The sequence below is a fragment of the Odontesthes bonariensis genome, chromosome 16 (assembly GCF_027942865.1).
Source record: "Odontesthes bonariensis isolate fOdoBon6 chromosome 16, fOdoBon6.hap1, whole genome shotgun sequence".
In the NCBI taxonomy this organism is placed as follows: Eukaryota; Metazoa; Chordata; class Actinopteri; order Atheriniformes; family Atherinopsidae; genus Odontesthes; species Odontesthes bonariensis.
Genome location: NC_134521.1, coordinates 9,221,601 through 9,240,778, shown reverse-complemented (window position 1 = coordinate 9,240,778; position 19,178 = coordinate 9,221,601). Strand labels below are relative to the sequence as shown.

At 41.0% G+C, this 19,178-nt stretch overlaps 2 protein-coding genes across 5 annotated transcripts in view; one reads left to right on the top strand and one right to left on the bottom strand.

Annotated features, from left to right (window-relative positions):
* nrg2a (neuregulin 2a) overlaps positions 1-4,502 on the top strand; it is an 80,175-nt gene extending 75,673 nt beyond the window's left edge. For all 4 annotated transcript variants that reach the window (XM_075487688.1, XM_075487687.1, XM_075487686.1 and 1 more), the window contains one exon: positions 1,634-4,502. In XM_075487688.1, coding sequence (XP_075343803.1) covers positions 1,634-2,297 — 664 coding nt within the window. In that variant the 3' untranslated portion in view covers positions 2,298-4,502. The remainder of the gene's footprint in view (positions 1-1,633) is intronic.
* A 2,740-nt stretch (positions 4,503-7,242) lies between these two features.
* On the bottom strand, positions 7,243-19,002 carry slc22a6l (solute carrier family 22 member 6, like). Its single transcript, XM_075487694.1, has 11 exons — positions 18,604-19,002; positions 17,990-18,506; positions 17,804-17,907; positions 17,529-17,683; positions 15,543-15,711; positions 15,318-15,441; positions 15,108-15,223; positions 14,443-14,657; positions 14,258-14,366; positions 9,944-10,147; positions 7,243-7,696 (listed from the first exon to the last, which is right to left on the bottom strand). Exons 2-11 carry the CDS (start codon positions 18,392-18,394, stop codon positions 7,609-7,611), a joined length of 1,689 nt encoding a protein of 562 aa, XP_075343809.1. The 5' UTR covers positions 18,395-18,506; positions 18,604-19,002; the 3' UTR covers positions 7,243-7,608.
* Positions 19,003-19,178: the final 176 nt, after the last annotated feature.

Below are 19,178 nucleotides of genomic sequence, written 5' to 3'. Positions count from 1 at the left end.
TGGGCAAAAGAACTACAACTTGGCAAAATAATACATATATATATTTAATAATAAGTGTTTATTTTGATGAAACTCTGCCAGGTACATGTTATAAAACCATAAGACCTAAGAGCCCCTTGTTAAAGCTGAGGGGGTTTAGCTGCTCACGGGAAAGCAAATGTCCAATTTATAATGAATTGTCAAAAATGAACCAGACGGGTCATTTACGTCCTCTGATATCTGAAGTTCCAACACGCTGCAAGCACGTCCTCAGAGCTGCTGCAGGTAACAGGTGCCTCCTTCACCGGGATCCCATCTCTAGCATCAGCTGAATCAGCAGCGTTACGGGAACGCTTAAAGCGTATCTGACACTGCGCTTTCTGGTTTCCAAAAGGAACATAACAGAAAACTTCACCCACTGAGGACCAGATGTGTGTATATTTTATGGGTTTATGTTCAGCAACAATGATTTGACGATGTGTTTGGAGCAGAATATATCGAGTACGTTCTTTAATAGACAAGTTTTCTGAAAAGGCATTTAAGATCATCGTAAAATACTCCCGATCTGCTTCAACCTTCCTCTGTTGAGCCAAAGGACTGAACTTAACATGCTAAAAATGAAAGTAACACTGTAACAAGCAATATAGCAGTGCATATATGGGTCAATCATACTATATTAATCGCCAGACTTTAAGGTTTGCTACAGTAATGTCTTGAGAAGGGAATTGATCATCAAAATCTATGCTGCCCAGAGTCTGCTGTGCAAGACAGCAAGTGATTTCTGTTAAAGATGGTTAACATTCTGAGCCTTGTTGTTAGCAAGGACACATTTACGTGTCATAGGACCCAGCAATGTTAGCAAAAAAAGGGGGCCCAGAATAGATCCCAGGGACCCAGCAATGTTAGCAAAAGAAGGGGGTCCAGAATAGATCCCAGGCATTGTTGGCAAAAGAAGGGGGCCCAGAATAGATCCCAGGGACCCAGCAATGTTAGCAAAAGAAGGGGGCCCAGAATAGATCCCAGGGACCCAACAAACTTTAACAAAAGAAGGGGGTCCAAAATAGATCCCAGGCATTGTTGGCAAAAGAAGGGGGCCCAGAATAGATCCCAGGGACCCAGCAATGTTAGCAAAAGAAGGGGGCCCAGAATAGATCCCAGGGACCCAACAAACTTTAACAAAAGAAGGGGGTCCAGAATAGATCCCAGGCAATGTTGGCAAACCAAGGGGGCCCAGAATATATCCCAGGGACCCAACAATGTTGGCAAAAGAAGGGGGCCCAGAATAGATCCCAGGGAGACACTCTTTGAACCGTTTTAAACTGTTAAACCCAATGACTAAAAGGAAATGTCAGATTATAGCATATTTAACTGTGGACTGCAGAGGACCGCTGGTCCTAAAACACAAGAGTTAATGAGATAAACTACCCAGCATGCATCTCATCTCACACCTGTTTGGATTAACTGGAAATCTAAGATACGTGTAACCATGGAAAAAGTGTCTCACACCCCTCTACCCTCGGATTAACGGTTAAGGTGTGATGTTTATTCAGTTAACAGAATACATGCAGACAGCTTTTTATACGCTCCCGACTTCCTGACTGTTTTCTTTGATGTTCTTTCTTTAACTGTGACCTCCTCCTTGTGTTTACCACAGATACGTGTCAGCCCTGACAACACCAGCCCGCCTCTCCCCGGTGGATTTCCATTACTCATTGCCCCCACAGGTGCCTACCTTCCAGATCACATCGCCCAATGCCAGCCACGCCATGTCGCTCCCTCCCGCCGTCCACAATCCCTACCCTCTGGAGGATGACCAGCCCCTGCTGCGCCGCTACCAGGTGCCCCTGCACGACGCCCATTGCCAGGAGCCCTACAGGCAGCAGCGCCGCACCTATCTGAACAACAGCAGGGGCAGCCTTCCCTCCAGCCCCTACCGGCTGGCGGAGGAAGAGGACTATGAGACCACCCAGGAGTATCTCTCCTCTCGGGAGCAACCAAAGAGAAGTGGGTCCGGTGGAACCGGTGGAACCGGTAGCCGGCGCTGGCGGAGATCCAGACTGAACGGCCACGTAGCCCCGCGTGGATACGAGGCGTCTCGAGACTACGGGTCTCGAAGCTGCCTAACGGATAGTGAGTCAGAGGAGGACGGTGAGAGCACGCCCTTCCTCAGTATGCAGAACATGAACGCCGAGCCCTCCACCATCTACAGGCCGGCGGACAGTCGGACTTCTCACCCGTCAGGGCGGCACAGTGGGCACGGGAACATGCATACGAGACTTACGCACTCACGCTCCAAACCGGACAATACACCCCATTAAAGAGTGATTACGAACCAACGGAAAAATCACTATAGTATAGACCTGCATCTATAAGAAATATTTTTATTTTATATAACTGACAGATATTCTAAACAAATGAAATATTTATTTTCATTTTAGCAAAAGTTGTCTACTAGTTAACAGCAAAGACTTTTTTATAGGGAAAACTCTATTTATATGTACATTTTGATTTACAGCATAAAAAGATGTGCCAGTTTTTTCACAACGTAAAAAAAAAAAAATAGAGTAATATTGTGGTGCCTTTTGCTGTTTGCCGATGCCAGAGGGCCAGTGGAGGTTTTTGTAGCCTTTCTTATATGGACGCCTCATTTTTTATACACATTTATGTTATTTTGTCCTCTCTGATTTCATGTTCACTTCTGTCCCCACTGGAGTATAATCCCTTCCATGTCACGCAATATAAACCACTTCAACATAAAGTGTATGTTTACATTAATATGATTCGCCTGTAGGGTTTATGATTTTGGGGATGTAACAGAACGCCTGGAAACACGTTAACACAAATGTAGGTCGCATTTGTACCTTCCACTGAGAGGAAGAGACAGAAGAAGAGCGAGAGGTTCGATTGGGTGTGTGCTTGCATTCATTTGTGATAACCAGAAGAGTTTCGTGGTTGCGTTAACATCGGATGCTCGGCTCCGGCCTCAGAGGAGCCGACAGTTGAGCAGTGAGAACAGTGACCGCGGGTGTAGGTGGACAGATAAGGCTGCTGTGGGGTCATTGGTTGATGTGTTTACAGCTATGCTCCCCCCTTCACAAAGCCTGCCCCAGTTCTGTCCTTTTTTAAAAAAAAAAAAAAGAAGTTATTTCCCAGCAGGTTTTTCCTCACGTTAGTCTTGTACAAGGCCAAAAAACGCTTAGCCGCTTGGCACAGGGGGATATATCTACCATCAGAGGCAAAAAACAAAAAAGATTGCATCTGTTTTCACTCAAAAACAGCCCAGTTCCCACATCTCATTATCCTTCTGTGTCCATTCTGTTGCTGTGGCTTGTGTTAAAGGCCGCACGGTGTCTCAGGATTTCCAACACGCCCCCCCCATCATCTGTCGTCATCCTCTTCCTTAACAGAAGGTCTGCCTAAGACGAAGGCCTCGATGTAAAACATAAAGTTCCCCCCCCGAACACTCCCACACAGAGGAAAGGAAAGCAGCTCGGTGGAGATGAGAGCAGAACATGCTAGGCAAGATTAAGGCATCCAGCTGTGAAACTATGGAGGATCATACAATGCAAAAATATGCAAACTTTCTATTTTGCTGTTTGATTACATCATTTTCTAAGAGGTGACTGTAGCGTGTTGTGTGTGCAGAAACTCTGTGATGCCTATAGTGTAGAATGATACAAATGGATATTTACCTGAGTTATTTTTTAAAGCCATTATGCAGCCATCTATCCATTTGTCTGCCTTTCTTGCTCACTTGTCCGTTGAATGACTGCGTCCATGACTTATTCTATCAGCTGGTTTAGAGCACTCTACTTTACAAACTCCTCCAACAGTACCGTGCACTGCCTCGTCTTGTTCACTTCCAGTTACGTCTGTAGATTATAATGATTTTTAGCAGTAAATTGATTCACATTCGAAAGATATTCGCACCATTAAAGGTGACTCAGTGAGAAAGGACAGCCAATCGCTGTCGGCCTGTTTCTACACTTCGTTAAAATGCTAAAATCCCTCCAAAAAAGAAAAGAAAAGACTGATCTGCAGTTCTAACTCCTGCTATGGTAAATGCACAGTGGTATTGTCCTACAGAATGGTCTCTGGTCACACCTCAGTCACACCTTGCTGGTATTTCATCAGGTTTCTCACCTCTGGGTCTAATTTTGTACGTCTGAAAAAGGGCGAAAGAAGACACTGCACCTCTCGTTTTAAATGTGATCCCCCTTCACTTTGCCGGCCCTCTCACCCAGCTGAGATGCCACCAGGCGTGTCCTGCCAGTCTCTTCCATTTTACTTTATGACCCCGCCCCCCCCTCGCTTGAAACGTTTGAAACACCTCTCCTCTGCATGTTCTTGTGGTCAAGGTTAGATGGGTGCATGGTTAACAGAAAAAGAAAAAAAAGCAGCAGACAATTCTTCTTTTTCAGTCAGTGAAAGTGTATTTCATTTAACATTCAGCAATAAAAGGAACCTTTCCCCATGTCATTCCTGAAATATGCTAGAAAAAAAAAGAAAAAATGCGAGATTGTCATAGATTGTAAAATAAAATGAAAAATGAATCCACCTGTTCATATGAAAAATAAATCTTTATTCATATCATTTTATGTTGCTTTTTACTCTGCGTTTTGATGGCTGAAGGTTGGACGTGTCAGGCACGATACACACCGTGTCCCTGGAGTGCACACATAAAACCTCATGGTGAAATAAAATCTCTTTAACACGGCGAATGGGGGTTTATAAATTTTAACAAAACTTTTACAGCGCCAGACACATAAAAAGAAACACATCTTGTGTGAGAGCTGAACGTTGTCAAATGTATTAAAAGGTATTTTCAGGCTGTCCTGAAATAGAATATATAGATTCATAAATAACGATGATGAAAATGTAAAAAGAATAACTTCCTAAGATTATTCATGATCCCAATCGACTGAATCTGAACCTGATTCTGTGTCCGTGCTCAGATAAATGAGATCAAACAGAGCAGAAACACAGAGTATTATCGATCAAAACTTACCATACTGGTAATGTAAGATAGTTTTTCAATTCAAACCTTTAAAAGCAACAGTGTTTGTTTGTAGTCTGGCTCATATTTCACATTGTTTCGCTGTAGATTTATAATGTACAGATGGTTTTAGAACGAACACGTGCATTAGCATAAACTGACCACTAGATGGCGACACAACAGCAAGATGCCCAGAGTCTCTATAAACGGCTCTGAAGATGCCAACGTGTTAAAACTGAAACAGCTCACCGTGAGTTGGGAGTCATGTCCCAATTAAGCAGTTTTCTCCCTTTAACAGCTGCACGCATTATAGTTAAACAGGTGGTCTTTTTGAAAAGACTTAATAATGACTGTGTTGTTTAAGATTAGATTTGTCATATCAAGAGGCGGCTGATGCACTATACCAGTGATACTCACTATTTTTTTCACAAGAGCCACATTGGCAGCAAAATCAAGGGAAGAGCCACTTTTACGACAACATACTAAGACCCCTTTTGCAAATATGCTTTTCTACATATAAAACATCCCACAAAAAAAGAAACAACACAGCCAATACATTTTCAATTAAGGCCACATTTACCTTAATACTGGGATGAGCGGACGCTGGCATGCATGTCCTTGACTTTCTTCATGTTGTATTTGTAGTTTGTTGTTGTAATCATAGTGAGACATTCAAGATGGGCATGGTTTTTGTTTGGTTTTTGCCCTTTTTTAGTTAAAAACCGATCCATGGTGCCTGCATCTCGCGCTAACTAAAGGAGCTAGCGTGCACTGCGGTCAAGTGTGAGGTGGTTTAAGGGGGCTGCGTTGCCAGGTTTAACAGTCCCCCCTTTAGGAAACACCATTAAGCCTTAATTAATACTTAATAAAAATACTTAATACTGTGCAGTATTCGCTGTATGTTATTTGAAAAAATGCATTGTTATTGTTACCATATTGTTATAAGCTATTATGCGAGTGCGAGCCACCAATTAGAGCTTGATGAGCCGCATGTGGCTCGCGAGCCGCGCAATGAGTATATCTGCATACAAACGTTATTGTGCATTTTAAAGATATCAGAATTTTTTATTTTTTTTACTCATGTCACTGATCAGCAGCAGTTAATTAGCTGCTGAGTCATTTTCTAACACTGTAAGTCAAGGCAACTTTATTTGTAGAGTTCAGAGTGCTTTACAGCTGCATAAAATCACAAGTAGGCAAATAAAAAACATAAAAATAATCATAAATTAATTAGATTAAAAGTGAAGAGTGCAGATAAAACACTTTCAGCTGAATAGAACTGTTTTCAGCCTGGATTTAAACATTGTCAGAGCTGAGGCCTGTCTCACATCTTCTGGAAGACTGTTCCAGATGTTATGTTTCACTATTCCGTTGATTCTGGCAATGTTTTTTAGATGGTAAAAAGCTGCTGATGTTACTGATTTAATGTGGCTGTTAAAGTTCAGGTCTGAGTCCAATATTACCCTGAGATTTCTAACCTGATTATTAGGTTTTAGAGAGAGAGTCTCAAGGTGACTGATGACACTTTCTCTTTGTTTCTGTGGGCCAAACTTGCATTTCTCTCAATTTGGGACCTTGACATCAATAAAATGCTTAACTGAAGTAACATTAACGCAGCTTAAATTATGCTAAATGCATAAAGTAGCGGTTAGATTTCAAGGCAAAGTGATTTTCCTGAAGCTGAATAAAACCATGATACAAAAAGCTTTTAAATGAACTGAAACTATTCTACTAAATCTGACGCAACAAAGTCTCTTTCAGCATTTTTCATGAAAGGAATCGCGTTAAACTCAGAAATCAGAAGCCAAACTCTGGCTGTCGTCCCGCTCCTTGATCCATTCTAGTTAAGACTCTTTGTACATTAACAGTCCTGTAGACAGTTAGACTGCCCGTCAGGCTGAAAAGTAAAAAAAAAAAAAAAAGAAATCAGAGTTTTTGACCTTGTTTTGTTGGGGGAAATGTCTTGTACACAAAGTCAACAAGTTAAGCTAAATTAAACCGGTTGATGAACACATGCAGGGAGGATAAACTTTGTTTAAAGGTTAACTCATTGATTCTTTTTTCTCTGAACAGAGTAGGATGAAACCCACAGATTGTTTTCCCTCTATCAGCTGCTGTTTCTTTACTTAAAACACTGTTTCAGCCAAATTAAGCATTTTTTTTTTACAACAAAAAAGAACAGGCTCTGCTTGTTTTTGGTTTAAAAATAAAAAAACCAGAAACCAAAATTGTGACAAATGTTGATTTTAATTAAAAAAATATCTCGTTTACAAAGTTTTTTTCTTCTTTTTGCCGTTTAACTTTAACTTTAAGTCGGATGTTAAGTGATAAGAAGTTATAAAACACCAGTGAAAGCACAGTCTAAAACGTCATTATAGATTAAAAAACACAATTTCTTTTTATTCAAACATAATTGGTACAAAACAAACCTATAAGCTACCGTCTCAACAGCAAACAAATATCTAATCTTCTTTTTTTTTTGACCTACAAAATAATAACGTCGCCACTCCATTTGTCCTGCAGCCATAACACAAAAATAAACTCTCTGGAAATCAAATATACAAGTGAAAGAAAGGTCAGTACAAGGTAAAGACAGCATCCACTCTACACGTCAGGAGTATTGCACGCTGCCCTCAGACAGCCTGCTTCAGGAGATTCGACTCGGTGTCCTGCAAGGTCATTGCTTCCTTTGGTGACATCGCGGAGCTTTTCTCAGATCCCCTGCAGAAAATATGGATCAATCAGTTTTCTTGTGTGTCTGCTTCAGGGTACTTTTCCTTGAGTAAACCACGATGACGCCTCACTCGAATTGAAAGAAGAAAACTTTGCAGTTTAGATTAGGGCTGGGCGAGGTAACTCGTTATTATCACGTTTACTTGTTGATTATTTAACGCCAATAAATGTTTTATCGCGCATTAACGCAGGTTTTATTGTTGTAAAAGTCGAATTCTATGTTGAATGCATCACATTCACGCAGCATGGAGCATGGAGTAATACAATAAAAATAAAGTAGCAGGTAACATCACCGCTACAGGTGCTCCTCGGTCTCTGTGGCTGTGTTCGAAACCGCCTACTTCTCCTACTACTCCCACTACTACTACTAACTTTAACTTTTTTTAAGAAATGTTGGGTATGCATCATGAGGTTACTACTCATACTCAAACTACCCAAGATGCAACGTAACGTGATGTCGCCGATCGTCATTTCCTGTCAAAACGGCAGTTTCAAGCTAGCACAGCCCTTTTACAGACAGCCGTTCCACTTCCTATTCGCCCCATTATAAAAAATTTGGCTGCAGTTCAGTTGATTTTCTCTGGGGGCGCTGGCGAGCGAGTGCAGAATGACCATTTTCCATAGGGCTGGCGCTAAAATGTCCCCGCTAGCGACTGAAACCTGAAAATATTACTGTGATTTCTGACAGCGGGATGTAGATTTATATCAAAAGTACAATAACCTGGGAGTTATATCTTTCTGTTTTCTTACAGGTCTGGCATTTGCGAGTCAGTTTCCGCTAGCATTTTGCTAACGGAATCTGAAGAACGCACGGCAGATTACGACCGGCTGCTTTACGGCACTCGTCCACTGTGCCAGAGTGCTAACCTGGTGCTGCTAACAACAACCAAAGCTAAACCAGATGCTAGTCAGAGAGTATGTAAAAGGGATGTGCTGAAATCTGTAACTATTTGAGCTAACACCTCTCTGCTAGCTCAGCGCTAGGACTGACCATGCCGTAAAGTGATGCCACATGCCTGACGTCACTCGTGAGGCAATACTGACAATAAATGTGTATTTTAAAAAGATCTAGCGAGTCTAAAAAATCAAACCAAGTGCCGTTTGAAAGGATAATTTATCCTTCCTTTAGGAAAATGAAAATAAAAAAATATAAAACATTCTATCCAAAGCAATGGCTGGATCTAATGTGGATTTCATAGTACCACCATAGAGTTCGGCGTGCTCTGCACTGCTTCGTTGGCGCCCCTAGAGTGCAGTACCACCCGGAAATAGCCGCCAGTTTTCCCTCTCCTCATATAGAGACTCTCTGAAGCTAGCTACAACGAGGGTAGGTTCACTTCCTGTTTTCAAAACAAAAGCACCAATTGTATCGTAATGGCTTTCCCTATGATAAAAGGCAACAGGTATTTTATTTTGTGAAAATAACCGGAAGTGCGTTGCTCACTGCGGCTAGCTTTAGTAGCGCCGAATTCGTGGGAACAAAGTTGTAAATAGCCGGTATTTTGTAAGATTTTCAACTCGTTGGGGATCTAAACGACTACTTTCTCGCCTGCAAATGTTTCAAATGTTGCTAAAGTTATATATTTACAGAGTTTATAGCTTAAGCGAAATCAGCTTCAGGCCAGCTGATTTCGGCTTGGGCAGGAGCGAAATGCATTGTGGGTAAACGCTCTGCATACTGTCTGATCGAATGAGTATGCCGTTTGCAAGTATGTAGTATGTAGTAGGCGGTTTTGAACACAGCTTGTGTGATGCTCACGGAGCTAACCGGCGCTACTTCCTATTTTACTTGTTTCAACATAAAAGCACGTATTTCAAAATAAATTTTAAAAAAATTCCTGCATTTACAGCCAAGTTGAATTGTCTTCTCAGCGTAGTAGTTCCAGTCTAAAATATCACTTAAAGGCAAAACACACAACTGATAGCAGCAAGTCATTCAAGGAAACAGACAGTGGAGCGACGCTTCTACATAAAAACTACAGAAAGATGCTGATGTTAAAAGTGTGTTTGCACAACAAATGTTATGGCACTTTCATTCATATGGCAGCACATTTAAAATAAAACTGAATGCTAAAAGCTATACACTACTTTTGGATTCATTTTTGGATTTTGCGTACAAATGCGGTTAATCGTGATTAATCAGGAAAATCATGTGATTAATTAGATTAAAAATTTTAATCGTTGCCCAGCCCTAGTTTAGATTTATTGCTGGACATGCAGAGAGCTCAACGTTACCTGTCTTCCACGTCTTGTATTGTGTCAGGAAGGTGCGTGCCGAGTGTTTCTGGAAGAAAAATTGCAGCCACCCCAGAGAGGATTGGTGCTCCTCCATAGATTAAACCTGGTAGCCACGGAATGTAGTCCCCAGCAAGCAGCACCATTGGGGCCACCATAGATCCTACACGGGCCATCATGGACACCCATCCCATGCCATTCTGACTGAGGGGCAGAAAGGTCAAATAGGCACAAGTTTGCAGTTATAACCAGAGGTGGGTAGTAACGAGTTACATTTACTCCATTTACTTTAGTATGTTTTTGAAAAAATTATACTAGGAGTAGTTTTAAATCACTATACTTTTTACTTTTACTTGAGTAGATTTGTGCAGCAGAAACTGTCCTCTTACTCCGCTACATTAGGCTACAATGAGCTGGTTACTTTTCTTCTTACCTCTTTGGTATTCTACGCCTCATTATTTTTATCCCCCCGCGTACGCCTCATTATAATGTTTTATTCTGACAGAGAGAGAGACTTCCACCAAAGGCTCTACCACCTGACTGTGTTCCACCAATCAAACGTAGCCGTGCAGTCTCGTCACGTGATCATACTCAATCTCAGCGGCGGGACGGGTTAGCTTTACAGTTTACAGTCGTAGCAAACAAACAAAGAAACAGATGAAAAATGTCAGAATCAACGGTGGGAAATGAAGACACAGACGAGGCCTCATACTGAAAGCATGTTTACCTTACAAAGAGTGAGAAACAGCAGCTACATTATGTGTCTTCTGTGTCAACCAAAACAAACGCACATTTCAGCAGAAACTCAACATCTAACTTGAGGAAACATGTAGCGGTATGTTTCCTAAATTCGTTTTTTTTCCCCATGGATAGATGAATGTTTGTTTTTTAGGTTACATATGGGTTACATATGTTTTAAACAGCCCTGTGATGGATTGGCGGCCTGTCCAGGGTGCACCCCGCCTCTCGCCCATTGACTGCTGGGATAGGCTCCAGCCCCCCCGCGACCCGACCGACGGATTCAGCGGTATAGAAAATGGATGGATGGATGGATGGATGGATGTTTTAAACATTTCCTAAGTCTCTTTTATTTTTTATTGAAGTTCTTGAATTTACCTGGATTATTTTAATCTAAGCTATTTTGTAATTAATTCATTTTAATTTATTTTATCAATTGGATGAATTCTAATTTGCCTAAAGATGATTATTTAGTATTTTTTGTCTGTCTGATTGAATGCTTGTGTTAACAAATAAATCAGACGTTACTCAACAGTTACTCAGTACTTGAGTAGTTTTTTCACCGAGCACTTTTTTTACTCTTCCTCAAGTAATTATTTGGATGACTACTTTTTACTTTTACTTGAGTCATATTATTCTGAAGTAACAGTACTTTTACTTGAGTACAATTAACCACCTCTGGTTAATTACAGCGACATTTAAACAGGGACTGATGCTGCTTGGCCTCGTTCTCTCCTTCAGGCTTCAGTGAGTTAGACATCTATTTTCTGCAGCCTTTTTGCAGAGCAAACACTTACTGTATGTTGAAGGTTTTTTATTTACAACATGTCACTGTTGCATCAGACTTTACTTTGTCACTGTTTTCTCAACTGAAGGACATCTGCGTCAGATACCTGGTGTAATCCTCCCTGCTTCTCCAAACAGAAGACAAACTCTGGCCGCTGCCTACTGCAGGCGAGGTATTAACGACTCATGAGTATACCACAAAAAAAGCCTGAACTGTTCCTTTAAGACGTGATGTAACATTTGGGTATGCTTGTGCTGTATTTAAAGGTCTTAATGAGTGAAAAAGGTCAATATTTTGGTCACACACTGAAAAAATAACTCTAAGATTTACTTTAAAAACCCCTTTGTAAGTATTTGCACTCAAATGATTGAAGTAAAATTTAATGCTGCAGTATCAAGTAAATTTTACTTACCATAAAACATAACAGTTGTGAAGATATTAAGTAACATTTACTTAATTACATCTAAGTTTTAAGTTATATTTAGTTAAACAAATTAAGTAAAGTCTACTTGTTTTTCATAGGCAGGAACATAATTTTACTCAAAATTCTAAGTAAATTTTATATATCTGTAGTATTTGCTGTTATGAAGTAATTTAGTAGATTTTAATTATTTTCTTGTGCTTGACATTTTAATTGCATTACGTTAAATTACTCACTAAAATCAGGTAATCATTGCCATTGTTCTTTTGATAAATGTTACCAAATAAATTTAACCAATACTCTATGCATTCAATATATATTTATCACATATCCCACAACTAAATTACAATGGAATTAAACTGTTTATTTTTCATTTTAAACAGTTTAACAAGAACAGTCAAAGTAAATCCACCACTATTGTGGATTGAATCGCCCAATCTTTTATGGGGCAGCCATAAGTTTAACATTGGCATGACTGACATATGATATGAATGAATTGGATTACTTTATAAATAATTATGATTACAATTAATTGAATTCCAATTGGCTTGAATTGGACTTTATTATCTAAGTGCCTTGAGATGACATTTGTTGTATTTGGCGCTATATAAATAAAAATGAATTGAATTGAATTGACATGAAAAGAACAGACACTGCATCCAATATACACTATTGGGACAAAATATTAGGAACACTGTCAACATAATGCACTATAATGGTAGACCAGCACCATCCAGGGACCTTTCTCCAAGTTTTTAAATAAACTGATGCTGCAGTAAGTATGTCCAAGGGAAGATGATTTATTTCTTTAAACTCCAAATGCTGCACGTAAATCCTTCCATTACATATATTCTTAGTTGTAAGACCGTGTTTGAGAAATGTCAACCTTTTAAACGAATCAATACAGCGGTAGTAGGTGTGGGCTGATATCGACTTTCTTCTTGAAACTGATTGAACTTGATTCTCTTGTTTCCTCAGCTGGGAAACAGAAGCCATAAAGCAGCAGCTTCTCCACAATCCAACCCAACTTACACATACTTCTCTCCCTGACTTTCTCACTGACCTCCTGACAGCGTTTCCACATGGAACATCGTGATGGCGACATAAATTTCTGAAGCAGACTTCGACCTCAAGATGTTCAGCAGTTCCACAGCTTTGAGAACAGTTTGAACCACATACTTTAAGAGGATTTCAGGACCAAAATTCTGAACCAATGTCTTGCAGAACTCAGGTTTTAAAGACTAAAAGGCATCTACTCGTTAGAAAACAAACTCCTGAGAGGAAGTGGTCACTGATTTAACACGATCCTTAACTGTCCCGATGCTATCTGGGCTGCAGTCAAGTCAGCCTGACATTGTTAATCTTTATGTGCCTATCAGCCCTCTGACCTCCGATCACAAAACACTTGCACTTGCCTGTACAATAAACTGCAGAGAAGCATGTTGCATAACATTGCACAATTGTCTTAAAGGGATAGTTCGCCTCTTTTGACATGAAGTTGTATGACATCCCATATTAGCAACATCATTTATCAACATTTTCTTACCCCCTGCTGCGTCCTGTGAGCCGAGTTCCAGCCTCGTTTAGGCGTTGACGAAGGTAGTCCGGCTAGTTGGCTGGGGTTTAAAAAATAAAGCGTTTTGCTTCTCAAAACAATATGCGTTCAAAAGAGTAATACATTTGCATCACAAAATCGTTGTCCAGGATAAAGTCAGACCTCACAATCGCTTGGCCCTATTTTCTCTCCCTTCATATCACTGCCTGTTGTGTAGACCGTGCAGACCGAGCAGTCCCCTGCTTCCGAGCAGCAAACACCGTAACAGGTGCGGCTGTCGGCAGGCGGCAGCAGGCAGTGAAACGAAGGGAGAGAAAATAGCGCCAAGCGATTGTGAGGTCTGACTTTTTCCTGGAGAACGATTTTGTGCTGCAAATGTATTACTCTTTTGAACGCATATTGTTTTGAGAAGCAAAGCGCTTTATTTTTGTGGCCCCAGCAAACTAGCCGGAACTACTTTCGTCAACACCAAAACGAGGCTGGAACTCTGCTCACAGGACGCAGCAGGGGGTAAGAAAATGTTCATAAATGATGTTGCTAATATGGGATGTCATACAGCTTCATGTCAAAAGAGGCGAACTATCCCTTTAATTTACAGTAAAATGTTGTTTTTGAGTATTTTCCCTTTTTTTGCACGAGTATTCTAACTCAAACTCTCACAACTATTTTGGGTTTTCTTTGGCAAAGTTGAAGTTCACCAGTCCAGAGACTCTCCTCTCGTTAACAGACTTTGGGTTAGATTTTCAGAGTTAAAGCTGTGTTGAATTTGCTCAGCTGGATTTAATTATTTATCTGCTGACGGATAGAACATACCGAATGATGGTGGGGTAGAGTTCTCCAGAGTAAAGGTAACAGCAGTTGAACGATGCAGCAAGACAACCTTTGCCCAGCACAGCCAGGCAGGTGCGTACAGTCTGTTTATCTGCGCAGAAAGAACACGGGGTGTAGTGTTTCTGAGCAGGTCTGCGCCCCTCCGGCATGGATGGACTCGAACTTACCGTAAGGTACCAGCACGTTGATCAGAATAGTGACTCCGGCGACAATGAGAGCGCCGCATTGTGATGGCCGGCGTCCAATAAAACTCATGCATACAGTCACCACAACTTTAGCAGGGATGTCAACGGCTCCAAAGATGACTTGTATCAAGTAGATGTCCACCCCAAACTTCTGTAGGTCCATAGCAATACCATAGTAGGCAAAGCTGGTCGATAACCTAGAAAATAGGTAAAGTTGCATTGCATATGTGTTTATACTTTCTTTTTTTATTATTATTTATTTATTCTTTTCAAAGAGGGGACAGGTTCCTCCAACTCACAAGCAGTGGTTATGTGACCTCATGTCCTGTTTGAAATTGGACACTCAACTGGTAAATTTGAAAAAATATGGGGGCCCTTTCTTAACTCATTTCAAAATATACAATAATCCTCTAGATCAATGTATTTTATTAAAGTGTGCTCTGTTTCTGTCTGGGATAAGAATGTAGTACGTGGACCTATTGGGCAGTGACCTGGGTGGGCTAAATGGGATTACTTTGTAGGGATTAATTATTTATTTTGTATATTATTTTATGTCTGTGCCAGATAAACACTTTGTATTCATAAACTGTATGCATAAAAGGAAAAAAACTTAATAAAAAGACAGTGATTAAAGAGGGGACAGGTACCAGACAGCACTGAGGCATATGGTCATAACACGCATTTTGGGAGTGCGGAACAGATCCAGGACAGAGTAGGACCCCTGGGAGGAGGACATCTCTTTTTTCATGGACTCTTGTAACATCTACGCATAAAAGGGAGTGAATTTTACATTCAGAGTTTGTTTAAACACACAGATGGTGCAAAAAAACCCCATCAAAAATCTAAAAATGCCTTACTTTAATGTCAATTTTTTCTGCCTCATCATGGCGTCCGTTAAATCTGGCCACACTTTGAAGTGTCTTCACGGCTTGTTCGGGCTTATTATTCAGCGCTAACCATCTGGAGGATTCATGAAACCACCTGCAAAAAAATATTTGTTCAGTTTATTTGTTTATGGTGATCGCTGAATAGTAACAAATTTAATCAGTAGTTGCATTGCTGATAAATATGAGATGCATCACCATGAGATAAGGAAGAAAACATAGAAGGGCAACGACACGGCCAGGGTCAACCACCTCCAGTCCCGGAGGAAGTAAGCAACGGCTGCCAGGAGCAGCTGTCCCAGCGTGTAACAGTAGCCTGTGACTGTCCCCGTCACGGTCCGCACACGAGTCGGGATCCACTCTACAACTTGAAATTAAATAAGATATTCCAGTATAATCAGTGATCATCTATGAAACTGCAGGATTGAACTTTTAAAAAAAATAAAAATTAGGGCTGGGCAATTAATTACATGATTTCCCTGATTAATCACGATTAATCGCATTTGTACGCAAAATCCAAATATTTATTCAAAAGTAGTGTATACCCTTTAGCATTTAGTTTTATTTTAAATGTGCTGTCATATGAATGAAAGTGCCATAACATTTGTTGTGCAAACACATTTTTAACATCAGCATCTTTCTGTAGTTTTTATGTAGAAGCCTCGCTCCACTGTCTGTTTCCTTGAATGACTTGCTGCTATCAGTTGTGTGTTTTGCCTTTAAGTGATATTTTAGACTGGAACTACTACGGTGATAAGCAGTGTTGGTCAAGTTACTTTTAAAAATTAATTAGTTACAGTTAATAGTTACTGCTCCCAAAAAGTAATTGAGTTAGTAACTCAGTTACCAAATTGTAAAAGTAATTAGTTACTCAGCAAAGTAACTGTGGCGTTATTTTTTATGTTCTATAACACTGTTACGTTCTATAACATCTTTAACATCAAATATGTTTATATTAACTGATTGAAGAATAAAAACACTATATACAGTAATTTAGAACATTCGGTATTTATTTGAACTCAATAGATTGCAGCCTGCCATATGATGCATAGAAATAAAAACATAAATATTGAATATAAAATGGTGATGGTGGGTCACCTGTTTCTGAGCCGAAAAATCGAGTGTTGTTTGTTTTCGAGTGGCTCCGTCTCCTTCGCTGGGGCTCACGCTAGCTGCATTTGGGCTTGGGGTTGGGTTAGCAGCTGCAGAAGCAACAAGTGCTTCATATTCGCATGGGTTGATGTGAGGTGCTTCATTAGATTTGAGTTACTTGAGGCAGACGTGGATAAAGTTTTTTTCCCTGGGCATAGCGTGCATGTTGCATACACATTCTTGCCTCTTATCTCCACGAGTGAGAAGTAGTGCCGGTACTTCCAGTTAGAGAACGCTACCTTTGAACTTCCCTGGCTCGTCGCCATTGTTGCTGTCTTGTGTTTAGTAGTAGTCGTCAGCGCGTGGGTGTGCGTGAGCAGGGCATCCGCCCACACAGCCAATCATAATCGCATTTGCAACGGTGTCATCATCCCCACCCCTGCTCTCTCCAGGCAGCTGATGTGTAGCCGAAAGCCTACAACCAAATTGTAATAACGCGCCACTTTATATTCTCAGTAATGATAACGGCGTTGTAGCGATGGGAAAAGTAATTACTTGGATTACTCCGTTACTGGAAAAATAACGCTGTTAGTAACCCCGTTATACTTAAACGCCGTTACTCCCAACACTGGTGATAAGACAATTCAACTTGGCTGTAAATGCAGGAGTTTTTTTTTATTTATTTTGAAATACGTGCTTTTATGTTGAAACAAGTAAAACAGGAAGTAGCGTCGGTTAGTTCCGTTAGCTTCACACAGAGACCGAGGAGCACCTGTAACGGTGATGTTACCTGCTAGTTTATTTTTATTTTATCACTCCATGCTTCGTGGTGTTTGCTGTAACTGTGTGAATGTGATGCATTCAACAGACTTTTACAATAATAAAACCTGCGTTAACGCGCGATAAAATATTTATCGGCGCTAAATAATTAACAAGTCAACGCGATAATAACGAGTTAACTCGCCCAGCCCTAAAAAAAATCCATAAAAAGAGGAAACACAGAGAGGGTTTTTTTAATTCTTTTGCAGATGCGTTCTTATTCGCAGTGTTATAAACTATGCTGACTGTTCAGTACTCTGCTGAATATCTTACTGAGTGAGAAGGTGTTGAGTCCCAGGCCTGACAGAGCCATGCCGCAACCGAACCGGAACAAGCAGAAGAGAGGGAAGGAGGGCGAGAAAGCCGTGCATGTTCCTGAAACTGCCATCAGCAGGTTGGAAATGAGCAGGAGGATGCGCCGACCGTATCTGCAAAACAAGTGTGGGGTCTGTGAAACATAATAATATCGAGCAATGATGTCAGAGTTGCTCGAGTTCTACAAACAGATGCTGCAGGGGGCTACAGCCGGATTTACAGTTTGATGCTACCTGTCGGAAAGACCTCCGAAGAGAAGAGCCCCCAGAAGCACACCTCCCATGTAGACGGTTTGTCCCATTTGCTTCAAAGAGCGCGTGTCGCACACCAAGTGCCACTACAAAAAAAAACACACACATACAAACATTTGCACTTTGATAAAAAAATGCTCATGAAAATGCTGAAAAATAGAGCCCTACATCAGATATGATTGTGGAAGTCATCGCAGTCATGTTATAAGACCATCCGTCCGTGCATTCCTGCAGGGCTGCCTCCAACTCTTCCCCATCCTCTCCGTGCTCCCCGGGATTAGAGCTCCCATTCTTAGCCAAAAGGTGCCACTGAGGAGTAACGTACCGCTGGCACCGGTTCGGTTTCCCTGCTTCGTCCAGCGGCACTGTGATGAGCAGAGTTTCCTCTGGGCTCAGCTGGGACTGGGACAGATTGGAATGAGGGCTACAGTAGTGGGGAGGAACCACAGCCACAAAGTTCTGCAGCAGGTTGTGGCTGGCCATCATCAGGACGGGTATGCTCAGGAGCGTCACATGCAGGACCTGGAAGCGCCCCGTGCTGCCCACCTGTTCAAGCAGGTCTCCAAAAGCCATTTTCTGTGTACAAGAACACCGCGAGGTGACCTAATGTTTATGGCACTGGGCTGCAGACCAACTGTTGTGGGTGTCTAGATTCCCTCAGAGTACTCTGGAGATATTTCAGCATCTGAGACAACATAGAAAAATGCAGCAATTGTTTAAATCAACCACCAAACATTGTTGTTCTTAAAAGGATTGAATAAAAGGAAGTTGTGTTGACTTACCTGATGAAGAACTCTATCTTTATTACATGCAATTTCCGAAGATACTACGAATAATAAAACAATATCAAAACAGCCGGCAGAATACTATCCATTAAACTCAAATCCTGGCAAAGAGCTCCAGAGAAAGTACTTTAAGAAGTTTAAAAGGGAGGAAAAAAAGTACGAGTCTTCTTGTTGCTGTGGCGTTTTTAAGTGAATAATCCGCTCTCAAATTCCACCAGCTTTCCTGAACTTTGGATTATTTGACGCGCAGTATAACCTCTGAAGGTATTAGCAGCTTTTTCTGTGAACACTGAGGTAAAGGGCTGAGTCTTAGAGCAAAAACCCGTTGAAGTATCTCAGTGCAAATGAGCCTCAACATCAAGAGTCCAAACATAACTATCCTCAGCTCTGTTCCCTCTTTGCACCCAGACACACTCCCTGCCCTTTGCTGGTTACTTAATATGAGAGTCCGTGTGTGTGTGTGTGTGTGTGTGTGTGTGTGTGTGTGTGTGACAGAGACACGTGCATACACGTGAGGTCAACCAAACATTACCCTTTTTACTTTCCTTTCATGTTATTCTTTAGTTGTGTCA

Coding starts and splice junctions, on each gene's coding strand:
- slc22a6l (XM_075487694.1), bottom strand. CDS start 18,394: ATGGCTTTTGGAGACCTGCTTGAACAGGTGGGCAGCACGGGGCGCTTC. Junction 17,684..17,803: donor TTCGGAGGTCTTTCCGACAG/GTAGCATCAAAC, acceptor CTTGTTTTGCAG/ATACGGTCGGCGCATCCTCC. Junction 15,224..15,317: donor CAGAAAAAATTGACATTAAA/GTAAGGCATTTT, acceptor TTTTATGCGTAG/ATGTTACAAGAGTCCATGAA.